Here is a 16,416-nt window from a genome sequence, read left to right on the forward strand (position 1 = left end):
AACTTCCTGTTTGAGCGCAACAGTGAAAGCAAAGACACACGGATCAATACAAACACTCTGAAACGAGATTAGCTGGTAAGTTTACTGAGAGACAGCACAAATATTTGCGCATTTTATGTCATTTTATGTTCATATGTGATGAGGCTAGTTCGTTTTTTGTAGCATGTTAGCATCGCTGTGTACAGTAGATGTGTACGCGCTCATATCATGTAGGAAGTTGTTGATGTTTGTTTTATGTGTGCTAATATAAGAGTCTGAATAAAAAATAAAACATGAGGGGATTTTAAAACATTATGTAGTTCGCGACCTTATTTAGATGGAGTTTTGTATAAACATACTAGATATTTTGCGATTAATTTATTTATTTTTAACGTGTAATGATTGAAGTTTAAAGTAAAAAGGTCAGATTTCTTACTGAATCGGGTCGTTCGTAAATAATAAAATATAGTAATAGAAAAATAAGTAGTTAATAACTTATACATCGACCGGCCACTTTATTAGGTACACCACTAGCTTGCTTATTGCTGTCAGAAGTGCTTTGCTGGCTAATATTTAACATGCTGATGGAAACATTTTCATGCTGATGGTTATTTTGCTGGAAGTAAACACCAAAAGATGAACAGCAAGAAGAATACCAAGATTGTCCGCTGTATTTAAGCATTTTCCATTCATTTTGTTTCCCTGGAAATTATATTCACTCACTGGCCACTTTATTAGGTACACCTCACTAGTACCGGGTTGGCCCCCTTTTGCCCTCAGAACCCCCTTAATCGTTCGTGGCATAGATGAGGTGACATTGAGGCCAAATTCTGAGCCGAGCATCCGGATGTGTCAGCAGAAATGGAGACTCATCAGAGCAGGCAACGTTTCTCCAATCTTCTATTGTGCAGTTTTGGTGAGTCTGTGTGAATTGTAGCCTCAGTTTCCTGTTCTTAGCTGACAGGAGCGGCACCCGGTGTGCTCTTCTGCTGCTGTAGCCCATCCGCCTCAAGGTTGGCCGTGTTGTGTGTTCAGAGATGCTCTTCTGCAGAGCTCGGTTGTAACGAGTGCTTATTTGAGTTACTGTTGCCTTTCTATCAGCTGGAACCAGTCTGGCCATTCTCCTCTGACCTCCGGCATCAACAAGGCATTTGCACCCACAGAACTGCCGCTCACTGGATATTTCCTCTTTGTCGGAGCATTCTCTGTAAACCCTAGAGATGGTTGTGTGTGAAAAACCCAGTACATCAGCAGTTTCTGAAATACTCAGACCAGCCCATCTGGCACCAACAACCATTTCACGTTTAAAGTCACTTAAATTCTTCCCCATTCTGATGCTTGATTTGAACTGCAGCAGATCGTCTTGACCGTGTCTACACATCTAAATGCATTGAGTTGCTGCAATGTGATTGGCTGATTAGAAATTTGTGTTAACAAGCAGTTGGACAGGTGTACCTAATAAAGTGGCCGGTGAATGTATAACATACATTTAACATAACAGTAAACAGAATCTATTAATAATGTAAAATAATGCTTAAATATGACATAAATATATGACATTTGATTCAGTTAACCCTATTAAACTTTCTAAAACACTAGCAGAGTTGACATGTTTCAGCATGTGGTGCTTTAGCTCAAGATAACTCAAACGTGGCCAATTAAAACAGACATTTAGTTATGCTTATGGACAGTTCACTCAAGGAAATTAAATCTGTCGTCTGTATTTACTCTCCCTTAGCTTGTTCCAAATTTATACTATGGAAGTCAATGCCTACTAAGTAGTTTTAACAGCACCTGACCTGACGTATTGACACAGTATTCATGCACTAAGAGTTTAAGGTGTGTGCACACTGCCAGCGTGCTCTGGTTTATGGCTGCAATCATGTGATGATCTCAAGATGTTGTCTTTGTGATTCAGGACACAATGTGCATGATCTCTGGAGGATGGAGGATCAGAGAGCGTACGCTAGAGTTGAAGACGAGAGCACTTTAATAAAGACAGCATCAAAGCGTGACCATGAACTCCAGCCGGGCCCTCCGTGTTTCGTCTACACGCTGGCCTTCTTCTCGGCTCTGGGAGGATTTCTGTTCGGCTATGACACCGGAGTGGTTTCCGGAGCCATGCTGCTCCTCAAGAGGGAGAAGAAGCTCAGTTCTGTGTGGCAGGAGCTGCTGGTTTCCATTACTGTCGGTGCCGCTGCTGTTTCCGCTCTGGCCGGAGGGTTTCTGAACGGACGATTCGGACGGAGGGTCTGCATTCTGCTGGCCAGCTTCATCTTCTGTGCTGGAGGAATCATACTAAGCGTCGCACGCAATAAAGAGGCCCTTCTGTGTGGGAGGCTCACGGTCGGGCTCGGGTTAGGTGAGATCTGCATCCAGACAACGAGGAAGTCTGTTCAAGGCTGTGTTTATTTAAAGTAAAATACACTGAATGCAGAAATATTGGACAATTCAAGTTAAAGGGGACCTATTATGCCTGTTTGTCAAATAAGTGTGTATGTGAAGTTTAAGCTCAAAATAACACACAAATAATGTTTATAACCCTTTTAAACTCACTCTTTCAGGCTTCGATCTTAATTGTGGTGTTTTGGTGACTGTCGCTTTAAATGCAAATGTGTTCTTTTCAAAAGAGGGCGGAGCTACAGATGCCTGTGTGTCAGCACAGTGGGAGATTCAAAACAGGACTAGTGTTCTATGCTAATGAGGGAGAGATGGTCACTAGTGGGCGGGGCTTTCCCGCTCTGATGATATCAGACTAAGGGAGAATGTCAATCAAAGTGTTTCTGCAGACTGTTTATATCAAGTCTGATTCCAGGAATCGCGTCGATGACGGTGCCCATCTACATCGCTGAGGTATAAAACACTTTCAATAGTGTTTTATGAAAATTCAAAGGATTTTCTTTAAAATAACACCTTTAAAATACCACAATTTTGCTTTTACACCTCTGCATGTGGATTTGGGAAGCTTTTAAATTTGGGTAGGCAAAATCCAGGCGTAAATCACAAAATAGCACCATAGTTTAACTGGTTAATAATGTCATGCATAGATGAATTTTCAGTCACATTTTATAATACGGGACACGTTAATGTTAGTTAATATATTTACTATAATGAACAAACAATGATCAATATATTCATTAAAGAGGACCTATTACGATATGTAACCCAGGCTCGTAGCCAGGGGTGGTGCGGAAGACCCACCCCTCACTGACAAGGGTCCAGAATTTGTCTCATACTTGAGCTCATTTGACGTGTTTTGATTGCTATTCCACATACATAATGAAAAGGTATGTGGTAAAACAATACAGGAATATACAGCACCATCAAAAAGAAATCTCAGCCAGACTAATGGAACAAGAAACAAAATAAAATGACACACGGATAATGATTATAACCCTCTGAAACGGACCCTTTTAGGCTTTGATCCTAATTGTGGTGTTTTGTTGACTGTCGCTTTAAATGCAAATGAGATTGTGGTGTTTTCAGAAGAAGGCGGAGCTACAGATGCCTGTGTGTCAGCATAGTGGCAGATTCAAAAACAAGACTGACGTCCTATGCTAATGAGGGAGAGATGGACACTAGTGGGCGGGGCTTTCCCCCTCTGATGACATCATACTAAGGGAGAATGCCAATCAAAGTGTTTCTGCAGACTGCTTATATCAAGTCTGATTCCAGGAATCGCGTCGATGACGGTGCCCGTCTACATCGCTGAGGTTTCTCCTCCAGATCTGCGCGGTCAGCTGGTCACCGTTAACACTCTCTTCATCACCGGTGGACAGTTCATCGCCAGTGTTGTGGACGGAGCCTTTAGTTACCTGCCTCATGACGGCTGGAGGTCAGAAAAACATTCATTTTATTGTGATAGAGGCATTGTTTTTACACTCGAACAGCATACGCACTGAAATTCTCTGATTGGTGGAATTTTCTGCACAGCATTATGGGTAATGTAGTTCTTCAGGATGAGTTCTGTTATTTAAAATAGGCTGAACAGCTCAGAAGAACAAAAGGCTCAATGGGTTTGTTTTTATAATGAATATATTTTCAGATAAAGTATATGTGTTTAGTATTTGAGTTATAGTCAATATTAATATGTCAACATGAGTTTAGTGGCTTTTATTAAATTAAATTTGCACTATTGGGATCTTGTTGTGTTTTTTTATTCAATTTTAGATTTAGGGTTTTATTTTTATTTATTTATGTGTGTTATTTCACGGTTATAAACGTCTTTTATTAGCTAGTTTAGTTTATAGTATAAACTGTGCGTCAAACGTGTGGACTGAGGCCAAAAAAAAGTCAAGAATTTGTTTTAAATAGTACCTATGGGAACAATAAATGAATAAACAGCACTGATGTAGTATATAGAGAGGAAAAACTACAATCTCATGAAGTACTGCAAATCAAAAATTAATAAAAACTATATTTTGGCTTTAACTAAAGAAAGATTTATAGCAATATATGTGTGTAAAATACAAATATTTAAATATTTTAAGACTTGATTGGTGCTTCAAGACAGTGGGTGGAGCTAAAAGTCTCTTTTTAGCCATTGTGATTGGTGGAATTACCTGCAGAGCATCATGGGTAATGTAGTTTTTCAGAATGAATTCTGTAATTGAAAAAAAAGGTTCAATTGGTTTTATTCATTAATATTTAAGATAAAATATAGGTATTTGTCGGCGCCAGTAGCCTAGTGGTTAAGTGTGCTGACATATAGCACCATGGTGCTCACAGCGACCCAAGTTCAATTCTTGGCTTTAGGTCCTTTGCCAACCCTTTCCCTCTCTCTGTTCCTAATACTCTCCTGTCTGTAACGTTTACTGTCCTATCCAAATTAAAGGTGTAACCCCCTAAAAACATTATTAAAAAATATATATATTTATATGTATTTAGTATTTAATTTATAGTCAATGTTAATTTAAAACAGACCAGAATTTGTGTAACCAAAAATCTTATGTCACCAGTATTATTATTAGTGTTTGGACTATTGGGATCCTATTGTATTGTTTATTGATTGTTTAAATGACATTTAAATAAAATACAATTAATTAAACAAGTTTATTAAATAGGTTGAACAGCTCAGGATTGCATTGATGAACGTGTGTGTGTGTGTGTGTGTATGTGTGTGTGTTTGTGTGTGTGTGTGTGTGTGTGTGTGTGCAGGTTTATGTTGGGTTTGTCGGTGGTCCCTGCCGCTCTTCAGTTTCTAGGATTCCTCTTCCTCCCTGAAAGTCCTCGTTGGCTCCTGCAGAAGGGATTTACCCAGAATGCACTACTGGTGCTCCGTCAGATCCGCGGCGATGTGGATGTGGAGGAAGAGTTCGAGAGCATCCGCTGCAGCATCCAGGAGGAGCAGAGAGACGTCGCAGGTCATTAATTAATTATTTATTCATCACTTTTTGAATGGATTGCTAATGGACAGCAGTGATGATCTGACTGGTGGTCTTTCAGGGGGTCCGGTTTTGTGGCGTATGCTGGCCTCTCCTCCGGCTCGTCGAGCTCTTATCGTGGGTTGTGGACTTCAGATGTTCCAGCAGCTCGCGGGAATCAACACCGTCATGTAGGACATTAGCAGCACAACACTGCACATTATCAACACTGCATTAAGCCCCATAACACACATATAGCTTCCAGAACTGAGCAGGGAATTGCACTTTGCAGGTATTTAAACTTGTATTTTGTGTGACTGTGCCAGTTGGAAAAATTCATTTCCCTCTGGGATTAATAAAGTGAAATCAATCAATCAATCAATCAATCAATCAATCAATCAATCAATCAATCAATCAATCAATCAATCAATCAACAAATCAATCAATCAATCAATCAATCAATCAATCAATCAATCAATCAATCAACCAACCCTTCAATCAATCAACCAACCAATCAATCAATCAATCAACCAACCAATCAATAAACCATTCAATCAATCAACCATTCAATCAATCAACCAATCAATCAATCAACCAACCAACAAATCAATCAATCAATCAATCAACCCTTCAATCAACCAACCAATCAATCAATCAATCAACCAACCAATCAATCTGTCAATCAATCAACCATTCAATCAATCAATCAATTAATCAACCAACCAATCAATCTGTCAATCAATCAATCAATCAACCAACCAATCTATCTGTCAATCAATCAACCAATCAATCAATCAATCAATCAACCAATCATTTAATCAATCAACCAACCAATCAATCAATCAATCAATCAATCAATAAATCAATCAATCAATCAGTCAATCAACCAACCAATCAATCTGTCAATCAATCATTCAATCAATCAATCAACCAACCAACCAACCAACCAATCTATCTGTCAATCAATCAATCAACCAATCAATCTGTCAACCAATCAATCAATCAATCAATCTGTCAAAATTAATGGTATAGTTTACCCAAAAATTCTGTCATCACTTACTCTCCCTTATTACAAACCAGTTTGAGTTTTCTTTTGGTTGTGTTGAACACAGAAGATATTTTGAAGAATGCTGGAAACTTGTAATCGTTGACTTCCACAAGTCAATGGGAACAAAAAACAAGCTCAAACTGGTTTAGAACAAGTATAGGGTTAGTAAATAATGATCGAATTTTCATTTTTTGGGCGAACTGCCCCTTCAACACCCCATTCAATTGGGGCGTCAGCGTCAGCGTTTCCTATTTACTTTGAATGAGTGACGTCAAGCGTTGCCGAACTGCATTGTGGATCCATTGGCACCGTTGCTCGCTGCAGAAGTTGGGACTTTCTCAGCTTTTCAAGCGGCAACTGAAGCGTCAGCCAATCAGATTGCTTCATGCAAATACACCAGCTCAGACAGTAACCGATTGTGGACTAATTTCATTGGCTGGCGCTGCTATGATGATTGCGTCAGCCCCAACTTCAGACACGCCCTCGGTCAAGCGTTGACGCTGAAGCCCTGTGTGAATGCACGGTAAGGCCAAATGTGCGTTTACACTTGCCAGTGTTCCACAAAACTCGAGTGCGTGTGTTAGTTTGACTTATAGTGCTTTATGTCAGTGGGCGGAGCTACAGATGTATTTTTTCGCAATTTTACTTACTGAAATTCTCTGATTGGTGGACTTTTCTGCACAGCATCATGGGTAATGCAGGTTTTCATTAATTCAAGAGTTCTATTGTTTTAAATAGGTTGATTTCGTGAGAATAGATGGGTTGGACAAAAGCAAATACTATTCATTTACCTCAGAGCGCACATTTTTTTAAATAATAGTTTTAATAGTTAACTTGTTTTATCTTTGGCATGATGACAGCGCATCATATTTTACTAGTTATATTGCAAGATACTAATATTCAGCTTAAATTGACATTTAAAGGCTTATCTAGGGAAGTCATTGGACGATTCATTCATTTTTTTTATTTATTTTTTATGACGCCACTTCATACTTTAGTTTCCTTATCAAATCTTCTGACCAATCAAATGCTCTTTAGTGCCTGACATGCCCCGCCCTTTTTTTCTCATTGGCTTTTCATTTGATGCGCTTGAGCTCAATCACTCACAGACAGAGCTTTGATCAAACAAAACGCTATTGGCTGCTTTTTAAAGGGGAGGAGCTACATTAAGCCCCGCCCGTTCTTTATATTTCGGTAGAGATTTTGTCAATCCTCGACTAAAAATTGCACATTTCAAAGCACTTCCTGCGACATTTAGTTTTCTCATTTAGTTCTCTGAATGCTGCAGGTACTACAGCGCCACCATCCTGCAGATGTCAGGAGTTCAGGATGATCAGATGGCCATCTGGCTGGCCGCCGGCACAGCCTTCACCAACTTTCTGTTCACTCTGGTGGGCGTTTGGCTGGTGGAGAGAGTGGGCCGCAGGAGGCTGACTATGGCTAGTCTACTAGGTGAGGATTCAAACACCGCCATAGACATGTGTGTGTTGTAGGGTTGTCACGATCCTGGAACCTCGAAAAATATCGATATTCGATACCCCCCCCACACACATCCCCCAAATCACACACGCGCACAAAACTATTCATTCATTCATCTTCCTTCTGCTTAGTCTCTTGTTAATCAGGGATTGCCACAGCAGAATCCACCACCAACAATTCCAGCATATGTTTTACGCAGCAGATGCCCTTCCAGCAGCAATCCAGTACTGGGAAACACCCATACACCTTCACATTCACACTACGGAAAATCTAGTTTATTCAGTTCCCCTATAGCGCATGTGTTTGAACTGTGGGGATAAACCAGAGCACTCCTCACAGAAACGGCAACTGACACAGCCGGGACTTAAACCAGCGACCTTCCTGCTGTGAGGCAACAGTGCTAACCACTGAACCACCATGCCGCCATGTTTGAAATCGAATAAATCAAGTCATTGTACACGCTCTGACCAATAATAACCAAAAGCAATATTCCTGTATTGACACTTATCGGATTATTGATATGTTTGATAGCTCGAGTGTGTAGTGTGAGAATGATGGTGTGTGTGTGTGGGAATGATTCAGGTACTGCTGTCAGCCTGATGGTCTTGGCTGCAGGATTCCTGCTCTCGGCTCAGGCGTCTCCACCTGTGACCTTTCACCCGTCTAACCCCTCCATCCACAACTCCACCTGCGGAAACTATGGGTGAGAAATGTGTTAAAAACGTGGGTTAAACATGTGCCAGCTGACATGATCAACTTTATCCCTCTAAAACGAGCATGTTTATGGTCGAAATGTTGAAGTCATTGACTGGAATGCAGTGTGAAGGAGCCTTTAATTCAAGTGATGAAGTGCTAAATGCATCGGTTTGTGTTTTAATGTTTATAACTTATGATATAGTTCAGTAACTTCAAACAAGAGTGTGATTTTCCCGAATATCAGCACAAGTGCAAATGTTTTCTTAATGTTATACACCGTTCAACAAAAAAGAAACTGATATTGTGTAAGTTACATTTTAGACACACTATTGTCTGTTTTTTATTTGTTTGTTTGTTTGTTTGTTTGTTTGTTTGTTTTTACCAAAGAGCAGGGCCAGACGGAATCTGCAGACGTTTTTTGCTATTTTTTTTTTTTTTAGAATATGCAAAAAGGTACATAAATTGGGATCATACAAATACAAAAAAAAACATCGACAAAAAACATAACAAAACAAAAATAAAAAACAAAACAAAAACAATATAGTCAGGTACTGTTAGGTGTGTGTGTGTGTGTGTGTGTGTGTGTGTGTGTGTGTGTGTGTGTGTGTGTCCATGTAAAGGTAACTTGGTGGAAAGGTCAGATTACATACATTAGGAACAATATCAGCCAATAAATGAATCAAGTATTGCAGATACAAGTAAAACAGATAAAAAAGAAACCAGTCAGAGTTAGGGGTGTCACGATTTCGATTTTTTATCGAAATCGATCGAAATTTATGCTCAATTTCGATTATCGAATCAAAAAATAGAATCGTCGATGCTGCCACGCCCCCATGTCACGTCAGCTTGGCTTGCAAAGCGGGAAAAAAAACAGGCTTGTTGAAGTGCTTGTTAAACTGCAGAAGCAGGAGACCCGTCGACAGAGCTTAAACCCTCTCCTCTTCTAATAAAGTCGCCGGTGTGTAAGCATTTTGAATTTCCAGTGAGTTATGTTGACAACGTCCGTATTGTCGACAAAAAAAAACACAGTTTTGCAAGCTCTGCTATGTACGTATTACGTACGGTTCTTCTGATAGACAACACCGGCATCGCGATCCTCCGCCCGCCCCTGTTGCAAATCCGCTCGCGAAAAGTACACACTCAGGCCCTGTTTACACTGTCTTTGTTTTTAAATGGCATTTTAGAACGACAACGATTTGACATCCACAGTGGCGTGTAGCATTTCTGAGCAGCCCTCCTTCCTCTCTACCTCTGAAAATGCACATCACGTGACCACACAGACGCACACACACACACAGCCATGCGCTCGAGACAGCAGGTCCAGGCAGTCAGAGGACTGCTTCAATCCTTCACTCACTTGTACGAAGTCATTTTAGCGAACACCTCAGATACTGTTGGCTGGTTCCTGTTGGTTGTGCGTCTTTTTTACCGACGCCATTATAACGACACAGATCACTGCCTGTTCACGAGTCCCGCAGAAAAAGTGATTGACAGGTGGTAATTATGTGTGTATCTTGCCTTTATTCATTTACTGTATGATTTGTTTATGGGTAAAACAAAGACCATGCAGGTCAGGTAGTTTAAACGGTAGGCTACAAATAATTAATTGGTCATTAATTAATTAATTACTCATAATCGAAAATCGAATCGTGCCTTTAGAATCGACAATGTAATCGAATCGAGGATTTGGAGGATCGTGACACCCTTAGTGTGTAATGAGTAATAATTCTACAGTGAATTATTTGAGTCAATGATTCATGCATAAACACAGTCAATACATTTAGAAATGAATCAACCGTTTTGAACGAACGCTTTAAAGAATCAGTCATTAAAACAGGCTCTTATCGCCATCTACTGGTGCTGTTAGAGTCATGTTTATTCATAGCAAGAACCAGCCACAAATCCAATGTGGCAAAAACATAATTTAATTAGTTGCTATTAATAAAAACACTCTAAAATATATTAGGATATAAGAGTGACTGGACTTTTTTTCTGTGTGTTCCTGAAGGTTCTGTGAATCCTGCATGTTGGATCCAGATTGTGGTTTCTGTTACGGTCTGAACGCTACAGCTGTGGTTCAGTCCTCATGTGTGCCTGTAGATCCGGCGAACACAGAGACGGCAGCATTGGGCAGGTAATACAGTAACACAGGTGATAAACACAAAGCATCTTTACTGTTTTAGCAAGTGGTTAAAGTTTTAACATACCTTTAGCATGTTTATTCATGTTGCTAGCATCTTTACTGTTTTAGCAAGGGGCTAGAGTGTCATAACATCTTAGCATGTTTTAACATTACGCTAGCTTGTTTACTGTTTTAGCAAGGGCTTGGTGACAACAAATCTTTAGCATGTGTTAACATGCAGCTCGCATGTTAACTGTTTTAGCATTGGGCTAAGGTTTCAACAACTTTTTAGCATGTTTTAGCATAGCATAATAATCAAGGGTCTTGCTGTACCACTGCAGCACTGTTTCCAGGCACTTTGTAATATTATTTTGCTTGCTTTAGCCATAATACAACATCTATGTCCCTTGATTATCACACCAGAATGAGAATATGGTAATTAAAATGAGCCTATTTCCAAAAAAAGCAGAGTATATTTTAAATAAACATTTTGGATTAGTCATCAGATGGTTTTGGTTCTTGTTCTTGTTTTATTAAGGTGTTTCAATGGCACTCAGAAGGCTTCCAGTGTTTTCTGGGCCTACAACTACTGTCCTACACCATATTCCTGGGTTGTTCTGCTGGGTCTCATTCTCTATCTGGCCTTCTTTGCTCCAGGTGAGTGTTCAGTTCTCCAAACCCAAAAGAAAAAATACTATAGCAACGTATAGTAGATACGATAGTGTTTTTGAAGCATGCTATAGTGAAGTATTTGAATTAATCTGTTGTGGTGATTCTACAGTTGTTTTGGTAATGCAAGGTTCAATGTGCAGTAATGATGTTTAGTTGACGTCAGGTTGTGTGTTGGCGTAGGAATGGGCCCGATGCCGTGGACGGTAAACTCTGAGATTTACCCGCTGTGGGCTCGCAGCACTGGAAACGCCTGCTCCGCTGGGGTCAACTGGATCTGCAACGTCCTCGTATCGCTGACATTCCTCCATGTGGCCCAGTATCTGACATACTACGGTAAAAAAACACAGTATACATGCAAGAGGCTGATGTGGAAACTGGCTGAAAGATGCTAGCAGAGTGTCGTTACATAAAGATGCTAGCAACGTGCTAAAAGCTAACAGTGTGTTAATCAAGTTAGAAACATGTTAGGAGTGTGTTCAATATGGCAGTCTTCACAAAATGACTGTTTTAATGTTAATTCAAAAGTCTTAAATGCGCTAACAGCCTTTCAAATAGTGCTAGCAACATGTTACTTTCTTAAAAGGGTACAAAGACTATACAAATACTAGCAATATGCTAAAACATGCTAACACTCTGCTGAAACATGCTTGCAAATTACATGCTAAAGAGACATGTTGAAATCATAGACCTAAAACGGTAAACATGATAGAAACATGTTAAAAACATGCTAGCAAATTGTCAAAACTGCTATTAACAACATGTTTAAACATTGGTAAAAAAGCTAAATTATGCTAGCAGCATGTTAAAACATTCAAGCAAGTTGTCAAAACATGTTAGCAGCTTGTTAAAACTGAAAGTGCATAAATTAGTATGTAGCTAGCATGTTAAGTGTTTTAGCATTGGGCAAGAGTGGCAACACATCTTTAGCATGTTTTAACATGTTGCTAGCATTTTTACTGTTTTTAGCAAGGTGCTAGAGTGTCAACACATCTTTAGCATGTTTTAACTTGTTGCTAGCATGTTTACTCTTTTTAGCAAGGGGCTAGAGTGTCAACACATCTTTAGCATGGTTTAACATGTTGCTAGCTTGTTTACTGTTTAAACAAGGAGCTAAAGTGTCAACACATCTTTAGCATGTTTTACCATGTTGCTAGCATGTCTACTGTTTTAGCAGGGGGCTAGAGTTTCGATACATGTTTAACATGTTTTTAAATGTTGCTAGCATGTTTACTGTTTAAACAAGGAGCTAAAGTGTCAACACATCTTTAGCATGTTTTAACATGTTGCTAGCATGTTTACTGTTTTAGCAAGGGGCTAGAGTGTCAACACATCTTTAGCATGTTTTAACATATTGCTAGCATGTTTACTGTTTAAACAAGGGGCTAAAGTGTCAACACATCTTTAGCATGTTTTAACATGTTGCTAGCATGTTTACTGTTTTAGCATGGAGCTAGAGTGTCAGCTTATCTTCAGCATGTTTTAACATGTTGCTAGCATATTTACTGTTTTTAGCAAGGGGCTAGCGTGTCAACACATCTTTAGCATGTTTTAACAAGTTGCTAGCTTGTTTGCTGTTTAAACAAGGGGTTAAAGTGTCAACAAATCTTTAGCATGCATTTAACATGTTGTTAGCATGTTTACTGTTTTAGCAAGGGGCTAAAGTGGCAACACATCTTTAGCATGTTTTAACATGCTGCTATTAAGGGGCTTTATTTTAACACTTCTTTAGCATGTTTATACATGTTTCTTAGCATGTTTATTGTTTTAGCAAGAGGCTAAAGTTTTTGACTTAATGCTACACACTCATTTTCAGACTTTCTCAGTCCAGCATTAACATGAGTTCTGTGGAGTCAGCTGTTAAGCTGTTTTCTGGCTGTTGTTTCAGGAGCGTTTTTCCTGTACGCTGCTCTGGCTCTGCTGGGCTTCGTGTTCGTGTCGGGGTGTCTGCCGGAGACCAAGGGTTTGCGCTTGGAGGAGATCGAGTCTCTGTTCAGCAGGCGACTCTGCAGCTGCGGAGCCCACACAGATCAGTACATGCGGGTAAACGGAGGAAACTCCCGCTCTGATGAAGACGAGGATGAGGAGGAGTGATGATGGTGTGAGCGATGCTGTGGTTCTCATTCCAGAGACTCGTACTGTAGACACATTAAACACACCGTAAACAAAAGCGCAACGCTGAGATTCCCTGACGGATCCTGCGCTGATTGTATTTGCACATGTACAGATGACTGTTGTTTATTTAAAGCGTGTTCCTGGCACAGCAGGGCTGACTGGATTCACGCTGACAGGAGGAGAGATCACTATATTGATAAGCACTCTGGAGTGCGGCCCACATGCATATGCGCTTTATTAAACAAATGGGAGATGATCAAATAGAGTTTGAAGCTCTGTTATAGCATGAATATTTGATCCAAAAGTCAAATTCTGTCTTCTTCATATCAGTCCAGACATGTTTTTAGTATTGTAAGGATCTTCGCTTGGTTTTTATTTCCGTGTTACTCATAGGAGCTGTAAAGTTACAACAACATTTAGAATATTACCTGGTAAATTCTAATTAAATGCAAGCACTTTAACGACTCAAAATAGCCGCAAATTGGTATAAAAAAGGACAGAATTGTCATCTTTGGCTTAAGTATTCTTTGGAGTGGTTTCTGGGCTTGTGGTTTTGGTTGTTTGTTAGATTGATTGTCTTGATTTTAGTCTGAATCTGCTGGTGTTTGGTGTTTTAGCGTCTGGAGTTTGGAGCGTTGCATTACGCCACTTCGGAGCCAGAGGGCAGAATTTCCTACATATCAGTGAGTACCAGCCAAAAAAAAACAAAGAGTTTGATTTTAATAAGTGTTTTATTTCACTCTAGAAAGAACATCGAACACAACATTTTTGTATTACCTTTGCATTTTGAATTTACTGAAGAAGTCGATTGAAATATTTGAGTGATTGGAGGCACATCTGCCTGTTGAGCAGAAAATCATTTTGAAAATGCAGTGAATGGGTCACAGAACTATAGACACTTTGCTTTCTCTCATCAAGTTAAAGTTAAATACAACTTTTTGTTTCACAGCTTTTTACAATTACGGATTTGATTTTGCTATTCTGGTGTAAAATAAAACTTCAAGAAAGCCTGAAAATATCATTTTGAGAAATAATATTTGAGATTTTAAGCTGAAAAAGTTGCAAAAATAAAGATTATTACAACTTTTATTACATTTTGAATTCTGTACGTAATTCTGATGTAAAACCGTCTGCAAGAAAGCCTAAAAACACAATTTTAAGATGATAATATTTGAGATATTGAGCCAAAAATGTTGCAAAAAATAAAATAAAGATAACTCTACCTTTTTATTTCACAAATATTCACGATTACAGATTTTATGTTGCAATTTTGATGTGAAACAATCTTCAAGAAAGCCTAAAAGCATCATTTTGAGAAATAATTTTAAGGTATTAAGCTGAAAAAATTAGCAAAAATAAAATTAAGATAAACATTTTATTTCCTTTTTTTTCAATTATGTATTTTAAGTTTCAGCTCTGATGTGAAATAAAACCTTAAGGAAGCCTAAACATAATTTTAAGAATTGAGATTTTAAGCTGATAAATAAATTTGCAAACATAAAATAAAGGTAAATAAAACATTTTATTTCACAAATTTTCACAATTACATTTTTTATCTTGTAATTCTGATGTTCAATAGTCTGCAAGAAAGCCTAAAAACACAATTTTAAGGAATCATATTTAGGATATTAATCCAAAAGTAGCTACAAAAATAAATAAATAAATACAACTTATTTCAGCATTTTGGATTTTATCTTGTAATTCTGATGCCTAAAGCCTAAAAACATCAATTTTCAGACATACTATTTGAGATATTAGGCTGAAAAACTTTGCAAAAATTGTTTCAAGATAGATCCTGTGTTTTATTTTACAAATTGTCACAATTATAGATTTGATCTTGTAATTCTGATGTAAGATATAACTTCAAGAACGCCTAAAAACACAGTTTTGAGAAAGAATATTTAAGATATTAAGCTAAAAATAGTTGCACAAATAAATTCAAGAGAACTCCAACTTTTTATTTGATCATTTTTCTCAATTACAGATTTTATCTTGTAATTCTGATGTAAAACAAAACTTTCAGAAAAGCCCAAAGAAATTATTTTAAGAAATAATATTTAAGATATTAAGCAAAAAAAAAAAAAAAAGCTAAATGGGAATTTTTATTTCACAATTTTATCTTGTAGTTTGCAAGAAAGGATGAAAACATACTTTTGAGAAATAATATTTGAGATAATAAAGATAAATCCAGCTTTTTATTTCACAAATATTCACAATTACAGATTTTATGTTGTAATTCTGATGTAAAACAGTCTGCAAGAGAGCCTAAAAACTGTTTTGAGAAATAATATTTGAGATATTGAGCCAAAACAGTCACAGAAACATGAATAAAAGATATGGTCCAACTATTGTGAAGAGCATAAACATAAACATATGAGTTCAGAATTGTGAAAAAGTCCATAAACTGAGGCCTATAATAATATAAATAACTTCAGAATTACAAAATAATAGTAAAAATGCAAACAATTAATCCAGAAAAGCTATAAACTGTAATTAAATAATCAGAATATAAAGAAAAATCCAGAATTTATATTTAATTAAAAAAATAAAGCCACCATGTATAAATTTAAATATTAAAAATAAAGCAAATTTGCAGAATTAAATAAACCGCACTGATCTGGAGTCAGTGTGTTAATGGACCGTGTGTTTTGATGTGTTTCAGTTGCAGTAATGCTGACTCTGTACGTGGATTGGAAGATTCATTGTTTGGAAATGATCGAACTCTTACTGTACCGATTAAACATGTACGTTTGTTTGCTGGATTTGTAGATTTGTGAGATCAATAAATGTTTCTGACTCTCTGATCTCTTTCTGGCTGAAACCTGTTCACTCATGTCTGACCTCTGACCTCTGACTTTTAACCCTGAGCTGCCTGAAGTCTGAACATCTACATCAGATTCGATTTGCACATGAGCATATAGTTCAGATTAATTCATGACAATAGA

The 16,416-nt window shown here is 38.1% G+C and overlaps 2 protein-coding genes across 5 annotated transcripts in view; both read left to right on the forward strand.

Annotated features, from left to right (window-relative positions):
• slc2a13b (solute carrier family 2 member 13b) lies at window positions 1-16,275 on the forward strand. Of its 4 annotated transcripts, NM_001159829.2 has the most exons (13): window positions 1-75; window positions 1,898-2,341; window positions 3,655-3,814; window positions 5,137-5,342; window positions 5,425-5,533; window positions 7,679-7,842; window positions 8,452-8,572; window positions 10,574-10,699; window positions 11,226-11,344; window positions 11,540-11,692; window positions 13,245-13,399; window positions 14,089-14,154; window positions 16,134-16,275. In NM_001159829.2, exons 2-13 carry the CDS (start codon window positions 1,924-1,926, stop codon window positions 16,140-16,142), a joined length of 1,806 nt encoding a protein of 601 aa, NP_001153301.2. In that variant the 5' UTR covers window positions 1-75; window positions 1,898-1,923; the 3' UTR covers window positions 16,143-16,275. The 4 variants fall into 4 exon arrangements, 2 of the variants coding, with proteins under 2 accessions (NP_001153301.2, XP_087166993.1); XR_015525788.2 differs by lacking the exon at window positions 8,452-8,572 and having other exon boundaries at window positions 6-75; XM_087310867.2 differs by lacking the exon at window positions 16,134-16,275 and having other exon boundaries at window positions 6-75; window positions 14,089-15,359.
• The window catches only part of ano5a (anoctamin 5a), an 805,725-nt gene that overhangs the window by 481,011 nt on the left and 308,298 nt on the right, over window positions 1-16,416 (forward strand). The gene's annotated exons all lie outside the window — the stretch shown is intronic.

This window comes from Danio rerio, chromosome 25, assembly GCF_052040795.2.
Source record: "Danio rerio strain M-AB ecotype USA chromosome 25, GRCz13ab, whole genome shotgun sequence".
In the NCBI taxonomy this organism is placed as follows: Eukaryota; Metazoa; Chordata; class Actinopteri; order Cypriniformes; family Danionidae; genus Danio; species Danio rerio.